The 22,948-nt window shown below is 44.7% G+C and overlaps 1 protein-coding gene across 2 annotated transcripts; it reads right to left on the bottom strand.

The window, feature by feature from the left end:
- Positions 1-218: 218 nt before the first annotated feature.
- Positions 219-21,234, bottom strand: LOC115180551 (myotrophin). 2 transcript variants are annotated; one of them, XM_029742723.1, is made up of 5 exons: positions 21,105-21,234; positions 20,873-20,973; positions 12,577-12,690; positions 9,302-9,385; positions 219-1,497 (listed from the first exon to the last, which is right to left on the bottom strand). In XM_029742723.1, the coding sequence occupies exons 2-5, from the start codon at positions 20,939-20,941 to the stop codon at positions 1,411-1,413; spliced, it is 354 nt and encodes a 117-aa protein (XP_029598583.1). In that variant the 5' UTR covers positions 20,942-20,973; positions 21,105-21,234; the 3' UTR covers positions 219-1,410. The 2 variants fall into 2 exon arrangements, with proteins under 2 accessions (XP_029598583.1, XP_029598582.1); XM_029742722.1 differs by having other exon boundaries at positions 20,873-21,215.
- Between the last annotated feature and the right edge of the window lie 1,714 nt (positions 21,235-22,948).

Below are 22,948 nucleotides of genomic sequence, written 5' to 3'. Positions count from 1 at the left end.
ATGGAGGGCATCTAGTATGGATCGCAGTCTCGCAAGTAAGTGTGTGCACGGACGTGTATACAAAGGAACTAATATAGATTACAGTTAAGTGTGTGCACCGCTCAGAAGTGTCCGGTCTAAGAGCAGAGTCAATGAGTGTTTTTCTATTTGTAAGACTGACTGAAAAGTTGACAATACCAGCAGAAAACAAAAATCAATGGATTACCACACGAAGAGAATCATTTTAAGATTTTTTATTTCAGTTTTTACAGCATTCCTCACAACGATGCCAGAGAGAAAGCATTTTGTTTTCATTGCATTGTAATTATTTGAAAGCAACCAAAAGAGGAAGGCAGCCATTTTGGAGAGCGTAGCAGTAGAAGCAGAGGCAGTTCTGACATGCAGCAGAGCTGGCAGGTTAATCAAACCCAGAGAGCGAGAGGACGATCATTTCCCCGATCCACAGTTTGAACCCTAAACCCCTGTTCGGAGGCCACCCATTCATCTAATAGAAAACAGACCGCGGCAACAAAGGATTGCAGACCAGAACATGTTCAAAACTCACTCAAAGGGAAAAATATGCAATTCTAAATTGCATAATGGTCAATGTTGACATAATGCCATCACTACGCAGCAATGTTTTAATAAGTAACAGATTAATCAATATTTTTTTTACATACATTTTGTAATGCCAACATGGTGATTGGTCAAGGGGGTATTTACGCTATTATATGTTAGAGTAACCTTGGTCAATAATGTTTAGTGTGATATGTTATCAGTAGAGGGTTACATAGAGTGTAACCAATATTATTAGCGGCCTGAACAGGACCGACCCTGTCATACAGTACAAACCCCCAAGTTGAAGCACTGAACAGTTAGCCAGTCAGGTCTACAGAGAAGAGCTACAGTACACAGCCAGGGGAAAGAGGAGGCCATCTTACTGGGCTAATAGAATATCTTTACAACCGTTCTCCATCTAGCACAACTGATGTCAGGAAGATGAATAGAACCAAGTGGTCTTACAATATTGAAAACGGGCCACAAAATTGAACACTATTGAATGTCTCCGTTATTTTCTGCCAATATCTTTGTGAAAGGAGTGCACACAGGACTTGAGAGCGATCATATTTAAGCGCTAAGCTCTATTCATTTTTACATTGCATCCTTGTGTGTTCAGGGAAGGTCCAAGTCTGGGTGCTTTTCCCCTCAGTGTTTGGTCCCTAAGGGAGACATGATTGACAAGTCCATCCATTCAATGGCTACTGAAGAGGCAAGAGAAAATCCCTACAGCTTAAAAAATAAAAGGGAAAACCAAAAAACAAACAGACAAAGCAGTGCTAAAGACAGAGGTCAGGGGAAGGGGTGTGTCCATCTTGTCTGTCTGGGGGACCACTGCTGCATCCGCCTATCCGTCCCTTCTAGGCTCCCGTCTCACTTGAGGAGAGCCTTGATGGCGTCGGTCTCGGCGGCTTCGAAGGCGCTCTGGCCGTCCGGTCCTTTCCGCTCCTTGTCGGCTCCCTGGGGGAAGAGAGACATTATGATCTGAGTGGAGCGTCAAGGCCTCAACCTCAGTGTGAACCCACTCTCTCAAAACGAACTAATGGCCAAGGTTAGAATCAGTGTTCACCCTACACCCCCATCTAGCCCTCTACCGAAGGCCACAGGTTCAGCCCATCAGTAATGCTCTGTGAGAGTGTGGGCCAATCTGCCTGTCCCCCTAAACCCACTCTGACTATGTAGTCTCTCTCACCCTCTCCAAGTGCATTCCAAAAGGACCGACAAGGCGCAGAATCACTGATTAATCACCTAGCATCCCAAACTACTACTCATTATAGGTTCAAGATGAGCAAAGCTGTGCAGTGCCCTGCTCTGGCAGATTCCCTCTAACCCAATGTTTCACACACGTTTCAGAACAAGACAGTGAAGGTGAATGAGGGTGAATGGAATGCAGCAAGGGCTGTAAATAACGGACAAAGGGGGATAAAACTGACGAGCGGTCGAGCATTACCAGACCAACAACTTTAACGGAAAACTTTAGCCTCTTAGCGGGGGCTTACGGAGCCTGTGCAGAGAACACCATTGAGTGGAAAAGCCTGATCCACTTTGAGTGCCAGGCAGAAAGTGTGTGTGTGTGTTATATATACACACACACACACACACACACACACACACACACACACACACACACTTGAAGTCAGAAGTTTACATACACTTAGGTTGGAGTCAATAAAACTCATTTTTCAACTACTCCACAAATTTCTTGTTAACAAACTATAGTTTTGGCAAGTCGGTTAGGACTTGGTTAGGAATTTTTCCAACAATTGTTTAGGCAGATTATTTCACTGCATCACAATTCCATTGGGTCAGAAGTTCACATACACTAAGTTGACTGCGCCTTTAAACAGCTTGGAAAATTCCAGAAAATGATGTCATGGCTTAAGAAGCTTCTGATAGACTAATTGACATCTGAGTCAATTGGAGGTGTACCTGTGGATGCATTTCAAGGCCTACCTTCAAACTCAGTGCCTCTTTGCTTGACATCATGGGAAAAATAATCTAAAGAAATCAGCCAAGACCTCAGAAAAAAAAATTGTAGACCTCCACAAGTCTGGTTCATTCTTGGGAGAAATTTCAAAACGCTTGAAGGTACCACGTTCATCTGTACAAACAATAGTACACAAGTATAAACATGGGACCACGCAGCCGTCATACCGCTCAGGAAGGAGACGCGTTCTGTCTCCCAGAGATGAACGTACTTTGGTACAAAAGTGCAAATCAATCCCAGAACAACAGCAAAGGACCTTGTGAAGATGGAGGAAACAGGTACGAAAGTATCTGTATCCACAATAAAACAAGTCCTATATTGACATAACCTGAAAGGCCGCTCAGCAAGGAAGAAGCCACTGCTCCAAAACTGCCATAAAAAAAGCCAGACTATGGTTTGCAACTGCACATGGGGACAAAGATCATACTTTTTGGAGAAATGTCCTCTGGTCTGATGGAACAAAAATAGAACTGTTGGCCATAATGACCATCCTAATGTTTCGAGGAAAAAGATGGAGACTTGCAAGCCGAAGAACACCATCCCAACCGTGAAGGACAGGGGTGAAAGCATCATGTTGTGGGGATGCTTTGCTGCAGGAGGGACTGGTGCACTTCAAAATAGATGGCATCATGAGGGAGGAAATGATGTGGATATATTTTAGCAACATCTCAAGGCATCAGTCAGGAAGTTAACGCTTGGTCGCAAAAGGGTCTTCCAAATGGACAATGACCCCAAGCATACTTCCAAAGTTGTGGCTAAATGGCTTAAGGACAACAAAGTCAGGTATTGGAATGGCCATCACAAAACCCTGACCACAATCCTATAGAAAATGTGTGGGCAGAACTGAAAAAGCGTGTGCGAGCAAAGAGACCTTCAAACCCGACTCAGTTACACCAGCTCTGTCAGGAGGAATGTGCCAAAATTCACCCAACTATTGTGGGAAGCTTGTGGAAGGCTTCCTGAAACATTTGACCCAAGTTAAACCATTTAAAGTCAATGATACCAAATACTAATTGAGTGATAGGTGTGTGTGTGTGTATATATAATATATCTCTCTAAGTTGGAAGTTTAAATACATTTGGCAAAGGTGTATGTAAATTCCTGACATTTAATCCTAGTAAAAATGCCCTGTCGTAGGTCAGTTAGGATCACAACTTTATTTAAAGAATATGAAATGTCAGAATAGTAGTGGAGAGAATTATTTCAGCTTTTACTTCTTTCATCACATTCCCAGTGGGTCAGAGGTTAACATACACTCAATTAGTATTTGCTAGCATTGACTTTAAATTACTGACTTTAAATTGTTTAACTTGGGTCAAGTGTGTGTGTGTGTGTGTCAGAGAAAGAGGGAAATTGTGTGTGTTTGTGAGAGGTTGTTTATTTGAGTGTGTGTGCTGCCAAAAGGGGCATCGGAGCGGGCATGGGCTACAGAGATTAAACAGGACTGGTGGATACCCTCTTCGATAGGAATCTCTAAATTGGGGGGGGGGGGGGAAGCTACATTTAAGAGTTTATTTGCATCTAGCAACACAGTTTACATTGTTCTGATGCAACTTTGTGAAGAAAACAAATACCATTTTTCTTCATTTACAATGACGACCTGGCTTAGTGAGATTGTATGGGTTTCAACATTCATAACAGGACCAACCTATCACTAAAGAAATGTGGTAGCATGGTTAAACAAACCATCAATCTGCAGACACGCAGTGAAAGAGAGCGAGCGAAACAGCTGTAGTTGGATGGTACGTTAGTGAGGCATCTTGTGACCAAGCCTGGTGTTCTCCATGGTCATCGTGTCCTCAGCTCTAGTGGGCTGACGGCAAAGAGAACGAGGAGGAAGAGGAGGCTCTCTAGCTCAGGGGAAGTCATTAGCTAGCAGCTGGTACCGGCGGAGGAGGACAGAGGGTCCAGACATAGCAGTACTCCACAGGCCTCATTTACACAACAGCACCACTTCACCCCGACGCTCACCTCAACAAGACTCCTAGTCAACACAGCCTGGGAGAAGGCTGCTACCTACCTACAGGAGCCTTCCAGCACCATATAATGAGCATTCCCTGACTCTCATTATATAACTGGAGCTAGCTAGCTAGCTGTATTGTCCAGTGAAGACCAGCTCATGTTGTCGTACACAGACACGGCTTCTCACTCTCCCTGGGCTCTACTGAAAGGGGGGGGGGGGGGGGGGGGGGTGAGCCGCCTCACCTCCTCCCTCAAGTCTACAGTTGTCATCTTATCTACCATGGACATCCACCGGTCTCCACTTAGAATAATTAGCTAGTCTAAAATGGGAGAACTGACAGTAGCCAGTAAACACTGACGGTCCAAACATCCAGCCAGGAAGAGATTGAGGCTGCAACAAGTTTCTTTATTTAACCTTTAACTAGGCAAGTCAGTTAAGAACAAATTCTAATTTACAAATGACGGCCTACCCCGGACGACGCTGGGCCAATTGTGCGCCGCACTATGGGACTCCCAATCACAGCCGGATGTGATACAGGCTGAACTAAGTGAGATGTATGCTCGCCCTAATGAATAAGAGTGACCCAGTCAAATAGAGACCGCAGCATCCTGGAGTGACAGAGCCAAACACCACGGTGTGTGTGGTGTGCAGTAAGTAGTAATAGAGGTTTATGTAAGTCTGCCACTCGGCCGGGGTGTCCATTAAGTCTTCATTATGCCATTGAGTGGAAATGACAGGCTGCCCATGCATAATCTATCAGGCCCTCAGACCTCCTCCCCTCAGGATTGGTTAGAAAATGTGTCAGTCAAGCGGCTGGGGGCCATTCACAGGGCATATTTTACATGGCCTTGAACGAGGGAGAAGAGGAAAGATGGAGAGATGGATATCTGTATGGGGATGGAGAAACAAACTTCTGTTGGCTGCACTGTGCTCAAAGAAGTGGGAAAAGATAGGACGGCTGTTTGACCAAAACACGAGCAGGGTGCTGATGGCTGAAACAGGACAAGGAGGGATGCTGCACTGCAAGACAACAGTGAGGGTAAGGGGGGATGCTGTACTGCAAGACAACAGTGAGGGTAAGGGGGGGATGCTGCACTGCAAGACAACAGTGAGGGTAAGGGGGGGATGCTGCACTGCAAGACAACAGTGAGGGTAAGGGGGGATGCTGCACTGCAAGACAACAGTGAGGGTAAGGGGGGATGCTGCACTGCAAGACAACAGTGAGGGTAAGGGGGGATGCTGCACTGCAAGACAACAGTGAGGGTAAGGGGGGATGCTGCACTGCAAGACAACAGTGAGGGTAAGGGGGGATGCTGCACTGCAAGACAACAGTGAGGGTAAGGGGGGATGCTGCACTGCAAGACAACAGTGAGGGTAAGGGGGGATGCTGCACTGCAAGACAACAGTGAGGGTAAGGGGGGATGCTGCACTGCAAGACAACAGTGAGGGTAAGGGGGGATGCTGTACTGTAAGACAACAGTGAGGGTAAGGGGGATGCTGTACTGTAAGACAACAGTGGTAAGGGGGATGCTGTACTGCAAGACAACAGTGGTAAGGGGGATGCTGTACTGCAAGACAACAGTGGTAAGGGGGATGCTGTACTGCAAGACAACAGTGAGGGTAAGGGGGATGCTGTACTGTAACATTTACCAGGCACTTTTATCCAGAGCTACTTACAGTAGTGAGTGCATATATTTTCATAGTGGTCCCCCGTGGGAATTGAACCCACAAGCGCCATGCTCTACCAACTGAGCTACACGGGACCACTAAGCTTGGAAACAGTAGTACTAAAATAAATAAATAAATAATAAAATAAATAAATAAATAAATAAATAAATATATATATATATATATATATAGCCGAGCACATGAAAAAGTATCTTGGCTAGTTAGCTTTTGGGACTAAACATCGTCCTGAGAGAAGCTTAATAGAATCCACGACACAGTACGAGCATGTCTCACTCCCCCCAGTCCTCCTCCCTCCTAGCTAGCAACATGCCCATAGTGGTGTGCAGAGGGCTACATTTAGACAGGGAGGAAATGGTAGTCGGCACAATCCTACTAAGTCATTTCCTGTTACCCAGCCCACCCTTCATCCAAGTGATAAATCCATCACGACACATTCTTCACTCTGCGGTGCCCATACACAATCCCTTTCCCTGGCTTGCCTAGCAGTGTAGACTGGGGCCTGATCAGGAGGATGTAACGTTACAGAACGTTCTTCTGTAGATAGAACAGATTGCCAGATGGAATAAGGAACCGTGTCAGCTCTACTCATTCTGAAAAGTTTCACGTCACTGAATACACCCCAGGTCTAATGCAGCTAGAAGACTAGAAAAGGCTGAACAATATCATACTCCTGACCCAAGGGCCGAAGTCAACAGTCCACTGTTAAAGACTGTGGTCTATGGTGAATGGTAGGATGGGCTGAGAGTGACCCAAGGGCCGAAGTCAACAGTCCACTGTTAAAGACTGTGGTCTATGGTGAATGGTGGGATGGGCTGAGAGTGACCCAAGGGCCGAAGTCAACAGTCCACTGTTAAAGACTGTGGTCCATGGTGAATGGTAGGATGGGCTGAGAGTGGCTGAGGGTTGGGATTGAAGAGCTTATGTTTGGTAATGTATTTTTGTTATGCGACTGCTTTATATAAAAAGTACCGTGTATGTAAAATGCATGTGTGTGTGGGGGGGGGGCTTCTCAGTGTTGATTCATAATTAACAAGCCTCGTGTTGTTCGGTAGCCGTCTCTCTGGCCTGTAGTCAAGTCAGCAACTCTTTCCCCCAGCCTGCCGGCTGGTTAGGGTCAACCACAGGGTTAACAGGCCTTCGATAATGCAGGAACCACCTGGGGGCAGCCAGAGGTCAGCTCCCATGAAGCTCAGGGGCACACTTCCAAGACTATCAAGCATTTTGTCCAGAATGAATACTTGAGTTATCATGAATCATACATTCTGGTAGTAGTGGACTACCATTGCAGTATAAGATTCCTCTGAATGTTTCTTAAAGCGGAATAAACGAGCGGACATGAATCAATGAGTAGACATTCGAGCACTGGCCTGCTGTTGCTCTTGTAATAACAGCGTGGGTAAAGAGAGCCAGAGAGAAAGTGCTTCAGAGCTCCAGTCCTGCTGCTGATGGCTCAGTTCTGCCAGAAGCACCACCATCGGGCTGCTGTGGTGTGGAGCGGCGACTCATATCTCCTCGAACGCCGCGTCGGGCCTAACCCCTGCTGATGAGCCCTTGGCTGGTGGCGTCCCGGGCCTGCCTTCGCCTGATGACAAACGCCACATTCTTATATTTGCCTGAAGGGGGTTTCAATTGCTGACGCATGGCGCTCAGACTATCCCCTCCCTACGAGGTGATCTGGTTCCATCCATGTATTTCCGTCTCTGCATGCATCGTGACTGTGTCCCCTCCCAGTAATGTTGGTGCCGGGCGATTTCCGTGGAGGGTCATGTCCTTAGGATGCAAAGAGGGGCGCTGCTTGGAGGTTGGACACAGGCGAGTGGCGGCGTGTTTTGGCGGTCTCGTCACGGGTAAGTCTCTTAACCACTGTGGCGCTGGCTCACTGGGTGAGTGAGGACCGCCTACGCAACTCTCGGAGAAGCGTGGCACGGTGCCCGCCTCATTTAGCCTGGCTGGGAGAAGACATGCCTACCCACTGAAAATATTAGCCTGTTGGTTTCCATTCTCACAGTCAAAAACAAACCTCAATCCATCCACATACATGTGTGTGTATGCATATATGCATGTATGTATGCATGCATGCATGCATGCATGTATGTATACACACACGTTTTATGAAAGCAATTTGTAATTGTACTGACATGTCGGCGCTCCCCAGATACAGACCCTGGACATATAGACACATTCACGAGGTAACAAAATGTCCATATTGCGCGTCTACCCTTTGTGCTGTGCAGCTACGAGTGAGGGAGGGGGGGGTTGCATCCATTTCACAGCAGTTTGGCACGTTTTCAGGGGGAGGCAGGGAGAGAAAGAGAGTGAGAGAAAGCGGGAGAGAGTGAGGGGAAAGTGATATAAGCCTCCATAGGGCTTACCATTAGAGAACTGAGACATCTGTAATTTCTATGTGGCTGCACCACAGGTACCTCACTGAGTCGGCACGCCAGGATAACAGATAGCAGCTGGGAAAGCGTGAGCTGAATGTAAACTAACACCACACAGTGAGTGACTACTCTACAAGGCAGTGCCCAAATCATGTCCTGTAAGTACACACTTCTGCAACAAACAAATATGGTCTAAATCACTGTGATAGTAGTTACTATGTACTATGAGTAAGATGTGTTTATTAATTTGACAAAGATCACCGCTCAAAGAATACATCTGATTGTATGAATCCAAAATGGCAGCATTACAAGAGTGTAAAAGCAGCTCCTTGGTGTCCAGGAAAAGTGTTGGCACCGCACCACCACTCCTAACTACAGCGGTGGATGACTGCCAGGACAGAGGTGTCACATTCAGCCACTGGATGATCATCTCAGTGTTCCAGAGCTGAGCGAGAGGGGTGTGTATGTGTGTGTGTGTGTGAAGCTAGCTAGTGGAAGAGTAACACAAACAGCAGCAGTGCTGTGTGATGAGGTCTGGGAACATTCCAGCTCCCTCCACACAGAACAGAAGGTTTGGGCAGGCAGGACCAGACAATCACTGAACATTCAGCCTTTATTGTAGTCCTTTGTCATACAGGAGTTAGCTCAGCAGTTACACATCACACAGAAGTTCGAACACAGAAATGACTGACGAGTGTAAAGACAGCTCGGTGCGTGTGTGTGCGCATGCGAGTGTGGCGTTACCTTTTCTAGCAGGATCTTGACACAGGTGAGGTGACCCTCGTACGTGGCAGAGAGCAGCGGAGTGATACCATGTTTGTCTGGGGCCTGTGGGAGACCAAAGAAAGTGTGAGAAAAAGGGAGTGAGAGAGTTTGTGCGTGGACAGGCGCCATACATCAGCAGACCAGTTGTCCCTGCCTCCAACACAAGGGCACATCACGTCACTCTCGTTATAAGAGGAAATAACTCAGAGGGAGCGCTTTTATTTCTCTCCTTATCACATCAATGAATAATAAAGGAAACCCACTCTGCCACTATTTATCTTCCCTGTTTCAGGAGCCCTGGCTAGGGCCCCTTATCTGAAGGGACTGGGGGAGAGAGACAGGGAGTTACGCATTCTATGGGGGGGGTGTTAGTGATACAAGACTAGAAAAAGCAAAAGGGTGTAACAGCCAGACTGATGGATGTTGGAGTGAATGACAAGTGTGGTGGTGATCAGACAATGAGGCAGATAAGGGAGGTTGGGAGAGGACATGGCTCTACAGACTGTGTGCAGTGAGAGTTGGGCCTAGTTAACAAGCTCTTCAAAACCACACAGGTACATTAAGGTCAGAACTTCCAGTTCTAGCAAGTATCGCCTGAACGGTCAACACGTGTCTGTGAAAAACGAACTAGAACGTCTTGGGTCAGTGACACCCATAAGCACATTCAGGCTCGTGTTGCATTATTGAGGGCCTGAGGGGATTGAGACCAAAGTACAGCTTCAAATAAGGTTAAGAATTTCTAATGATATTAAGAATAGTTACACACCGAGGCTACCTCGAAAGATACCAACGCAGAACTGTACAACAGTCCCCTTCCCTAACTTGGAAATGCCACAACCATCACTCTACTCAATACCATTGTAAAAGCAGATCGATTCCCTCCACTGCAGTGTGGTAATGGGTTGAGGCTCAGGGGAGCGTTCTGACAGACTACGTGGCCAGTTAGTCTTTGCTGCTCTGAGGGAATTGATGGTGGAGATGGCGTCAGGAGAATGACAAGTCCCTTATAAAAAGAGGAATCCCATTGGTCCAAACAGAGCTTAACCACTCTCTACATGTCTGAACACTAGCAGAGTCTACAGTAGTTACAGTGGGGGAAAAAAGTATTTGATCCCCTGCTGATTTTGTACGTTTGCCCACTTACAAAGAAATGATCAGTCTATAATTTTAATGGTAGGTTAATTTGAACAGTGAGACAGAATAACAAAAAAAAATCCAGAAAAATGCATGTCAAAATGTTATACAATTATTTGCATTCTAATGAGGGAAATAAGTATTTGACCCCTCTGCAAAACATGACTTAGTACTTGGTGGCAATCACAGAGGTCAGACGTTTCTTGTAGTTGGCCACCAGGTTTGCACACATCTCAGGAGGGATTTTGTCCCACTCCTCTTTGCAGATCTTCTCCAAGTCATTAAGGTTTCGAGGCTGACGTTTGGCAACTCGAACCTTCAGCTCCCTCCACAGATTTTCTATGGGATTAAGGTCTGGAGACTGGCTAGGCCACTCCAGGACCTTAATGTGCTTCTTCTTGAGCCACTCCTTTGTTACCTTGGCCGTGTGTTTTGGGTCATTGTCATGCTGGAATACCCATCCACGACCCATTTTCAATGCCCTGGCTGAGGGAAGGCGGTTCAGACCCAAGATTAGACGGTACATGGCCCCGTCCATCGTCCCTTTGATGCGGTGAAGTTGTCCAGTCCCCTTAGCAGAAAAACACCCCCAAAGCATAATGTTTCCACCTCCATATTGACGTTGGAGATGGTGTTCTTGGGGTCATAGGCAGCATTCCTCCTCCAAACACAGCAAGTTGAGTTCATGCCAAAGAGCTCCATTTTTGTCTCATCTGACCACAACACTTTCACCAGTTGCCCTCTGAATCATTCAGATGTTTATTGGCAAACTTCAGATGGGCATGTATATGTATTCTTGAGCAGGGGGACCTTGCGTGCGCTGCAGGATTTCAGTCCTTCACGGCATAGTGCGTTACCAATTGTTTTCTTGGTGACTATGGTCCCAGCTGCCTTGAGATCATTGACAAGATCCCCCAGTGTAGTTTTGGGCTGATTCCTCACCGTTCTCATGATCATTGAAACCCCACGAGGTGAGATCTTGCATGAAGCCCCAGGCCGAGGGATATTGACAGTTCTTTTGTGTTTCTTCCATTTGCGAATAATCGCACCAAATGTTGTCACCTTCTCACCAAGCTGCTTGGCGATGGTCTTGTAGGCCATTCCAGCCTTGTGTAGGTCTACAATCTTGTCCCTGACATCCTTGGAGAGCTCTTTGGTCTTGGCCATGGTGGAGAGTTTGGAATCCGATTGATTGATTGCTTCTGTGGACAGGTGTCTTTTTTACAGGTAACAAGCTGCGGTTAGGAGCACTCCCTTTAAGAGTGTGCTCCTAATCTCAGCTCGTTACCTGTATAAAAGACACCTGGGAGGCAGAAATCTTTCTGATTGAGAGGGGGTCAAATACTTATTTCCCTCATTAAAATGCAAATCAATTTATAACATTTTTGATATGCGTTTTTCTGGATATTTGTTGTTGTTATTCTGTCTCTCACTGTTCAAATAAACCTACCATTAAAATTAGAGGCTGATCCTTTCTTTATCAGTGGGCAAACGTACAAAATCGTCAGGGGATCAAATACTTTCCCCCCCACTGTAAGTCATGTTAGTCTGCGTTGTTTAGTAATCACAGATTTTTTAATAATTTTTTTCCTTTATTTAACTAGGCAAGTCAGTTAATAAGAAATTCTTATTTTCAATGACGGCCTAGGAACAGTGGGTTAACTGCCTTGTTCAGGGGCAGAGCGACATATTTTTTACCTTGTCAGCTCGGGGATTCAATCTAGCAACCTTTCGGTTACTGGCCCAACGCTCTAACCACTAGACTACCTGCCGTCTCTGTCGTTACTACAGTATGTGGTTGACTATAGTGGAAGCATTGTAGGAGTGGATTCAGAATAAGGGAGTGTTGTTCTCAATGGTACCATTAGGTCTATTTAATAAGCAAATTAATGCAAACACACAGAATGGAAAATGCATCATTCCTTCCTCCTTGGTCATCAGTAATAGCTGATCTCTCTAACGTGAGCAGATCGGTGACAGAGGCCTACCACCACCGCCTTCTTCCATATCAGTACTAATAAAATGAACAGGGACTGATATTAGAATACTGCTGTTAAATACTAACAATATAACAGCAGTAGGCCTATATTGATAACAGTATTCCCACTAGCAGCTCTTACGTTGACATCTGCTCCCTTGGAGAGGAGGAACTCCAGCATCTCAGCCTGGCCACAGTCAGCAGCATAGTGCAGGGGCTTCCTGCCACCCTCCAGGGTCCTGTTCACATCCTCATCCTAAAAAATAATAAAACACACACGGTTAAGATACCATCACCTACACAACTTCCCCTCCTGTATCAAGACTTGGTCACCCGCTTGCTAAAAAAGGAACATAACTGTGTGCATGTCCGTACAGTAAGTGTTTAATACAATGGAAATCCCTTCTTGTGCCAGAACCCCCCCCTCAGTTCAAAACACAGAGACCGTCACACAATAACACCACACAAGACGCCTCCTCCCAGAGTCTCCCTGCTGTGGTATTGCGAGGCCTCAAACTGTCAAGCCTGTAGGTGAGAGGAAAGACAGGCTCTATAGCTCCTCCACAGTCCATTGTGTGGAGCGGTGGGTAGTCCTGAAGAGACAATACTCATTAGAGACCGGTCACTCAGACTAGGCAGTGTTGTCAGTGCCATGTCAAACCATTGCACCTTTCTCATTTGCTGGCTATGTGGCCTGAGGAAAGACTGGAATGTATTCACCTGCTAAGCATCCTGCTATGTTGCATAAAACAAACCCATGTTAGCTTTGAATGATTTTCTATAGTACCTGGCTAGCAACAGGACAGAAATTGATTATCATACAGCAGTTCTATAAGTCACCTATACATTAGCTAGGACCTACAGTGTACCCATGAACATGAAACAGTACCTACTCTGAGCTTGTGTGACAGATATATATCTTTTTACAGGAAGCAAGAGTGTGATGGATAGACACTGGAGCTGGGGTTGAGAGTGCATGACTATCCTTCATCTCTGTGTTGGTCACCAGCAGACTGATTTTTCACTTTAAAATGTATGCCAAACTAAAACCATTGATTTCAAAGTTTAACAAAATCATAAAGCTCTATGCACAATGACTACGTCAAACAATTTCCACAGTTAATAAAATATAAATTTACACCAACAAAAAATCTTGATGCAAAGTTTGGTAAAAGAATTACAGTAATATGTCCATCAGTTACCAAACATTGTTTATACAGTTCCTGTAAAATGTTCAGCGGAAATTGTTAAGAGTAGGCAAGTCCTTGTGCATAGAGTTGTATGGTTTGTCAAACTTCGAAATCAATGGTTTTTGTTTGAGTCCCCGCATAACTCCATTACCGCGGATCTGCCCTAAGGCAACGAGGCTCAGGGGGATGAGTCGGGGTCTGGGCTAGTCTTTAGATGTGCTGGCCGGGCGTGATAATCAATCTGGCTCAGAAAAGGTTACAGACAGGCTTTGGATAATGCTAGCACCACTCACCTGCTCTCAAAAGCTTAGGCTAGACAGCAGTAATCCAATGGATGCACTTGCTGCAATTCATTGGATTTCTGAAGCTTGATAGGTCTCCATAGCTCAGGTAAATGTAGCCTATGGTCCATCCATGTGTTGTAATCCGAGTTTACACGTTCCTCTCTACTCTCCCATGAGTTAGGCTAATGTAGCCTGGTTAGAGCCCTCGCCCTCCGATGCAACAGGTCCCAGACGTGCTCAATGGGATTGAGATCCGGGCTCTTCGCTGGCCATGGCAGAATACTGACATTCCGGTCTTGCAGGAAATCACGCACAGAACAAGCAATATGGCTGGTGGCATTGTCATGCTGGAGGGTCATGCCAGGATGAGCCTGCAGGAAGGGTACCACGAGGGAGAAGGATGTCTTCCCTGTAACGCAGTGTTGAGATTACCTGCAATGACAACAAGCTCAGTCCGATGATGCTGTGACACACCGCCCCCCCCGACAGACCCTCCACATCAATCCCGCTCCAGAGTACAGGCCTCGGTGTAACACTCATTCCTTTGACGATATACGCGAATCCGACCATCACCCCTGGTGAGACAAAACCACGAATCAGTGAAGAGCACTTTTTGCCAGTCCTGTCTGGTCCAGCGACAGTGGGTTTGTGCCCATTGGCCACGTTGTTGCCGGTGACGTCTGGTGAGGACCTGCCTTACAACAGGCCTACAAGCCCTCAGTCCAGCCTCTCTTAGCTTATTGCGGACAGTCTGAGCACTGATGGAGGGATTGCGAGTTCCTGGTTTAACTCGGGCAATTGTTGCCATCCTGTACCTGTCCCATAGGTGTGATGTTCAGATGTACCGATCCTGTGCAGGTGTTGTTACACGTGGTCTGCCACTGGATAGGACGATCAGCTGTCCGTCCGGTCTCCCTGTAGCGCCGTCTTGGGCGTCTCACAGTACGGACATTGCAATTTATTGGCCTTGCCACATCTGCAGTCCTTATGCCTCCTCGCAGCATGCCTAAGGCACGTTCACGCAGATGAGCAGGGACCCTGGGCATATTTCCTTTGGTGTTTTTCAGAGTCAGTAGAAAGGACACTAAAGAAGCCTAAGTTATATTTGTGACCTTAATTGCCTACCGCCTGTAAGCGGTTAGTGTCTTAAAGACCGTTCCACAGGAGCATGTTCATTAATTGTTTATGGTTCATTGAACATACAATGGGAAACAGTGGTTAAACCCTTTACAATGAAGATATTCAGATTTTTTACGAATTATCTTTGAAAGACAAGGTCCTGAAAAAGGAATGGTTTTTTTTCTGAGTTAATGAATACATATGACAAACATAACTGCTTTCCGACAGTGACGTGTAGGCAAACTGCTCTCGTCACTAGCTGCATATGCACCAATCACCCACAGAGCCCCACTGGTCTGCCTCTGGCATGCTCCCCTGTATCATAATTCCCCTGAAGGTCAAGGAAAACAGTGGGAAATGGATTCCACTCCTTCATTTTACAACCAATCCAAGTGAATCCATTAGGCATGATGGAATCTCATCCCCGTTCTAATAGTTTTCAAATATTACCTCCAGGAGCTGGGTGACATGTGCCCATTTAAATGGTTTCTTTAGGGTTGAGGGATACGGGAAACCACAGTGGATCACAGTCTAATATCCACATTAGAGGTCGACCGATTAAATCGAAAAGGCCGATTAATTAGGGCCGATTGAAAGTTTTCATAACAAATCGGAAATCTGTATTTTTGCACGCCAATTTTTTTAATATATATATATATATATATTTTTTTTTTGACTATTTAACTAGGCAAGTCAGTTAAGAACACATTCTTATTTTCAATGACGGCCTAGGAACGGTGGGTTAACTGCCTTGTTCAGGGGCAGAATGACAGATTTTTACCTTGTCAGCTCAGGGATTCGATCTTGCAACCTTACGGTTAACTAGTCCAACGCTCCAACCACCTGCTTTACATTGCACTCCACGAGGTTACACGAATGCAGTAAGAAGCCAAGGTAAGTTGCTAGCTAGCAATAAACTTATCTTATAAAAAAAACAATCATAATGACTAGTTAACTACACATGGTTGATGATATTACTAGTTTATCTAGCCTGTCCTGTGTTGCATATAATCGCTTAGGTACACGTTGCTCCAACCATAAACATCAATGCCTTTCTTAAAATCAATACACAAGTATATATTTTTAAACCTGCATATTTAGTTAATATTGCCTGCTAACATGAACTTCTTTTAACTAGGGAAAATGTGTCACTTCTCTTGCAAACAGAGTCAGGGTATATGCAGCATTTTGGGCCGCATGGCTCGTTGCAAACTGTGAAGACTACTTCTTCCTAACAAACACAGCCGACTTCGCCAAACAGGGGATGATTTAACAAAAGCGCATTTGCGAAAAAAGCACAATCGTTGCACGACTGTACCTAACCATAAACATCAATGCCTTTCTTAAAATCAATACACAGAAGCATATATTTTTAAACCTGCATATTTAGCTAAAAGAAATCCAGGTTAGCAGGCAATATTAACCAGGTGAAATTGTGTCATTTTGCGTTTATTGCACGCAGTCAGGGTATATGCAACAGTTTGGGCTGCCTGGCTCGTTGCGAACTAATTTGCCAGAATTTTACAGAATTATGACATAACATTGAAGGTTGTGCAATGTAACAGGAATAACGTTTTGTTTTCGAGATGATAGTTTCCGGATTCGACCATGTTAATGACCTAAGGCTCCTGTTTCTGTGTGTTATTATGTTATAATTAAGTCTATGATTTGATAGAGCAGTCTGACTGAGCAGTGGTAGGCGGCAGCAGCAGGCTCGTAAGCATTCATTCAAAATAGCACTTTCGTGCGTTTTGCCAGCAGCCCTTCGCAATGCATTGCGCTGTTTATGACTTCAAGCCTATCAACTCCCAAGATTAGGCTGGTGTAACCGATGTGAAATGGCTAGCTTGTTAGCCGGGTGCGCGCTAATAGTGTTTCAAACGTCACTCACTCTGAGACTTGGAGTAGTTTTTCCCCTTGCTCTGCATGGGTAAACGCTGCTTCGAGGGTGGCTGTTGTCGATGTGTTCCTGGTTCGAGCCCAGGTAGGAGCGAGGAGAGGGACGGAAGCTATATTGTTACACTGGCAATACTAAAGTGCCTATAAGAACATCCAATAGTCAAAGGTATATGAAATACAAATCGTAGAGAGAGAACTAGTCCTATAATAACTACAACATCTTACCTGGGAATATTGAAGACTCGTGTTAAAAGGAATCACCAGCTTTCATATGTTCTCATGTTCTGAGCAAGGAACTTAAACGTTAGCTTTTTTACATGGCACATATTGCACTTTTACTTTCTTCTCCAACACTTTGTTTTTGCATTATTTAAACCAAATTGAACATGTTTCATTATTTATTTGAGGCTAAATTGATTGTATTGATGTATTAAGTTAAAGTGTTCATTCAGTAATGTTGAAATTGTCATTACAAAAAAAAAAAAGCTGATTAATCGGTATCGCCTTTTTTGGTCCTCCAATAATCGGTATCGGCGTTGAAAAATCATAATCGGTCGACCTAATCCACATGTACAGTATGAAGTGTCTAGGAGCTGCCTGCTTTTGAAAAATCTTTGGCAACGGCGGACAAACCCATCTCTGCAATTGAATGGCCCATATCTGAAACATTACAATTAAATTGCAATAGGATGGAAATCTGGGATCACTGGGCTGGGTTTACACAGGCAGCCCAATTCTGATCTTTTGCTTCATTAATGTTCTTGCTTGGCAAAATCAGTAAAGACTTTTTTGAAATAGCCATACCTCTGACTTTGATAAGACTCACTGACCAAAAGCTGAAAAGGAAAGCAGATCCTGAATAATGGTTAGGGCAAGGCTATTTCACAGAAGTTAGACCTACAGTTGAAGTCAGAAGTTTATATACACCTTAGCCAAATAGATTTAAACTCAGTTTTTCCACAATTCCGAGCTTTTAATCCGAGTAAAGATTCCCCGTCTTAGGTCAGTTAGGATCACCACTTTAATTTAAGAATGTGAAATGTCAGAATAATAGTTGAGAGAATTATTTTATTTCAGCTTTTATTTCTTTCATCACATTCCCAGTGGGTCCGAAGCTTACATGCAGTCAATTAGTATTTGGTAGCATTGCCTTCAAATTTGTTTAACTTGGGACAAACGTTTCAGGTAGCCTTCCACAATGAGTTTTGGCCCATTCCTCCTGACAGAGCTGGTGTAACTGAGTCAGGTCTGTAGGCCTCCTTGCTCGCACACTCTTTTTCAGTTCTGCCCACAAATTGTCTATAGGATTGAGGTCAGGGCTTTGTGACGGCCACTCCAATACCTTGATTTTGTTGTCCTTAAGCCATTTTGCCACAACTTTGGAAGTATGCTTGGGGTCATTGTCCATTTGGAAGACCCATTTGCGACCAAGCTTTAACTTCCTGACTGATGTCTTGAGATTTTGCTTCAATATAGCCACAATTTCCCTCCCTCATGATGCAATCTATTTTTTGAAGTGCACCAGTCCCTCCTGCAGCAAAGCACCCCCACAACATGATGCTGCTACCCCCGTGCTTCACGGTTGGGATGGTGTTCTTCAGCTTGCAAGTCTCCATCTTTTTCCTCTAAACATTAGGATGGTCATTATGGCAAAACAGTTCTATTTTTGTTCCATCAGACTAGAGGACATTTCTCCAAAAAGTACGATCTTTGTCCCAATGTGCAGTTGCAAACCGTAGTCTGGCATTTTTAATGGCAGCTTTGGAGCAGTGGCTTCTTCCTTGCTGAGCGGCCTTTCAGGTTATGTCGATATAGGACTCGTTTTACTGCGGATATATATACTTTTGTACCGTTTTCCTCCAGCATCTTCACAAGGTCCTTTGCTGTTGTTCTGGGATTGATTTGCACTTTTCGCACGTTCATCTCTAGGAGACAGAACATGGTGTAGGTGTTCAACCTACACCATACTGGCTAAACCTCAAACCACAAGCTGTGTTTCAGTATTATTTTCAGGTATTTTACTGAAAGATCCAATGCTTAGACACCTTATGTACTGTGCATTTTTAAAGAAGTATTCAGACCCTTTCCCCTTTTGATACATTACAGCATAATTCTAAAATGAATGAAATTATCCCCCCCAATCAATCTACACTTAATACCCCATAATGACAAAGCGAAAATAGGGTTAGAAATGTTTGCAACTGTATTAAAATAAAAAAATACTAATACCTTATTTACATATGTATTAAGACCCTTTGCTATGAGACTCGAAATTGAGCTGAAGTGAATCCTTTTTCTATTGATTGGACATGATTTGGAAAGGCACACACCTGTCTAAGGTGTCACAGTTGACAGTGCACGTCTGAGCAAAAACCAAGCCATGAGGTCGAAGGAATGGTCAGTAGAGCTCCGAGACAGTATGGTGTCGAGGCACAGATCTGGGGAAGGGTACCAAAACATTTCTGCAGCATTGAAGGACCTCAAGAACACAGTGGCCTCCATTCTTGAAATGGAAGAAGTTAAAAACCACCAAGACTCTTCCTAGAGCAATGGTCACTCAGAGCTCCAGAGTTCCTCTGTGGAAATGGGAGAACCTTCCAGAAGGACAACCATCTCTGCAGCACTTCACCAATCAGGGCTTTATGGTAGTGGTCAGACGGAAGCCACTCCTCAGTAAAACAAAGGCACATGGCAGCCCTAAAGGACCCTCAGAAACAAGATTATCTGGTCTGATGAAACCAACATTGTACTCTTTGGTCTGAATGCCAAGCGTCGCATCTGGAGGAAGCCTGGCACCATCCCGACAGTGAACCATGGTGGTGGTGGCAGCAGCATCATCATCATCATCATCATCATGTTGTGGTGATGTTTTTCAGCGGCAGGGACTGGGAGACTAGTCAGGATCGAGGCAAAGACGAACGGAGCAAAGTACAGAGAGATCCTTGATGAAAACCTGCTCCAGAGCGCTCAGGACCTCAGACTGGGGCAAAGGTTCACCTTCCAACAGAACAACGACCCTAGGTACACAGCCAATCTATTTTAAGGAGACGCCTACAAAACGACTGCCACCATTGAAGTGTAATTCAAATATGATTCATTGAAGTTTCAGAGCCCATTTCATGTCTAGAATTGGACCAAAATAAGTTAGTGACTAAAGACGACCAGTTTACTGACGAATAGCTAATGTGTCAGTGCTCTAAAATGGTATAGGTGTGGCCTGAAAATAGTGAGCCTCAGTAAGGAGGCTTAATGTTTTCAACACCATGAAGTTAACAAGCCATCTCTCTAACGTTAGCAATCAAGCCATCTAGATAGATCTGCCTTGCAACAAAGCTCTGAGACACCCGCACACTTCACACCAGCTAGCTGTCACAACAACACGGACCAGTGGATCTGGCTATAGCTAGTTACAGACTGCTTGCTATAACCAACCATAACTGATTCTCAAGCAGGAGCCAACTATCTAGCTAAATAAGTAGTTAACGTTAGCTAGGTACTTTACCATATGCGCTTGTCTGCAGAAATAAAATTGTCAATAGCAAACAGACACACTGATTGAATCAGATTACAACAAGTTGTTGCAGTGGGGATGCAACGTAGCTAGCTAGCCATTTATCTATAGTATGGTAATTAAGTTACTTTGCTAGCGCTAGCTATCCAACAATCTACCCAATATAGCTAGCGATTGTTACAAACGTTTGTAAAAGCAAACCTTCTAGTTCGCTAACTAGAATGAGTTGGTGATAGTTGGGTGAACGGATAGTTAGCTAATGTATGCATGCTAAGCTAGCTATGAAAGTTAGCTACCTAGCTAGCTAACCTTGCAACGCCATGGCTAGCTAACGACGTTTGCTAGCAATACAGACAAAACATAGCTAGCTAATGTCAGCTAGATAACACACTTAGCAGGCTGATTTGCGAGTACGTTATCTACAGTATATCGTACCTTCATTAAGGTCTTAACCTCGTCCAGGTCTCCATTTTTCAAGGCCCACATCAATTCTTTATCCCCCATTTTCTTGTGTTTAACAGTTCACTGCGGCTTCCCTGTTGAAAAAGGCAGCTGTCAAACTTCTCTCAAGGCAAGCAATGCTTGACAGATCTCTCAGTAGTAAAGGGAAAGACGTCTATACAATTTGCAGCGTTACATGAATTAAATAATTTCCTAAATTGAACACCTGGTACTTCTAGAGTGCAGGCAATTGTTAAAAAATAAAGTTAAAAAAAAGGACAGTAGAGGTGGGGTCCGCCTTTCTCTCGTGAAGCGTTTCCGATGCCGCACATCCGGAAGTTAACCTTCAATCTGCTTGCCCGAAAATACGGTTTCCGCTAGATAACACAGCCACAACGTCCAAATTGTCTAGATCTAAACAATGATCTTAAAAAATTGGTTTAGGGTTAGGCATAATGTTATCAGTGTAGTTAAGGTTAGGTTCAATGTTTAAAATCCCATTTTAAGAAGATAAATTGTAGAAATGGGCGGGGTTTATGGATTTGTGGCTGTGGTAACTAGCGACGACCCCCGACGCACTACTTTTCTCTAATAGTTCCTACTCCTGGCCACTAGCTTGGGAGGACAGGACTCCTTTCAATATCTCCTGTAACTATTCTGCAGTAAAATCTTTCACTCCCAATCACTTTTCTGCTGCTGCTACTACTTTATCTTCTGCGACTTCCATTCCTTTTCATCTGTGCTGTACAGTTAATTACCATAGCTATGAACGCCAAGAAACCAACCTTGCTAAAACACAAACTGTTTCAGGACACTCATTCCTGCCCTACTACTTACTGGTATTCCCTCATGATCCCTTAACCTTTGCCCATCATCCTCTACTTTCCTCACTGCCTCAGCATATGTCACTTTCTGCACTGCTCAAACCCTTGGAACCTCAACCTGTTTCACATGCACATGATCCCAGCAACATAGGCTCCCCCAACATTGCAACACACTACTTTTTCCTCTGAAACTACACTTTCCTTTGTCCCATGTACACTTCCCACACCTCAGAATGTCCCTCCCACACACTGCTGCAACGTGACCATATCCTTGACACCCACAAACGCTCTCACGGGATAACTAACATATCCCAGCATGACTTTATCAGGCAAACACAATATCGAGGATAGACAGGGTCTCCTCAGTCTCACCCCTGGATCTGCATCGGACCAAATGGCATGCATCACAGATACCAGGGATCTTCAACTTCAGTTGATACATCTCCACACTCAAAGCCACCTTAGTAATCACTGATTTTTTAATAATTGTTTTCCTTTATTTAACTTGGCAAGTCAGTTAAGAACACATTCTTATTAACAATGATGGCCTAGGAACAGTGGATTAACTGCCTTGATCAGGGGCTGAAGGACAGATTTTTACCTTGTCAGCTCAGGGATTCGAACAAGCAATCTTTCAGTTTGTGCTCTGCTCTGGAGAGCATAGCTAGACACAGCTCTTATCCTTTTATTTATTAAGTCAGTTAAGAACAAGTCCTTATTTACAATGATGGCCTACCCTACCCTGGCCAAACCCTAACCCAGATGATGCTGGGCCAATTGTGCGCAGTCCTACGGGACTCTCATTCACGGCCACTTGTGATACAGCCTGGATTCGAACCAGGGTCTGTAGTGACGCCTCTAGCACTTGAGATGCAGTGCCTTAGACCGCTGCGCCACTCAGGAGCAACGAGGCGTGCGACCCCAGAGTGTCCACTCCTTCTGGGTGGAAGACAGGAGAGGAACATGTAACTATCTCTCCTGTAGTTGACTCATAGGAGAAAGTACTCGGCTTATATTTCACAAATGTTGGTTTGTACGTTTTGTTCTTAGTGCCATTCTTTCTCCATCGTGCCATCCTTCCGTCTCCCAGATCTCAGATCAGCTGTCAGTTAACCTTTTCACACTACTCAAATGTTTATAGTTCAAGCAAAACTGATCTTATACAGAGCTTTATTTTACTGGAAAGGCTCGGCCCAGACACCTAAGTTCGTTTTACCTCCCCTAATTTCCATTACCTCCCTCTTAC

This window comes from Salmo trutta, chromosome 40 (genome assembly GCF_901001165.1).
Source record: "Salmo trutta chromosome 40, fSalTru1.1, whole genome shotgun sequence".
Lineage (NCBI taxonomy): Eukaryota > Metazoa > Chordata > Actinopteri > Salmoniformes > Salmonidae > Salmo > Salmo trutta.
The sequence above is the reverse complement of the archived record's forward strand: the minus strand, read 5'-3'. Positions and strand labels throughout refer to the sequence as shown.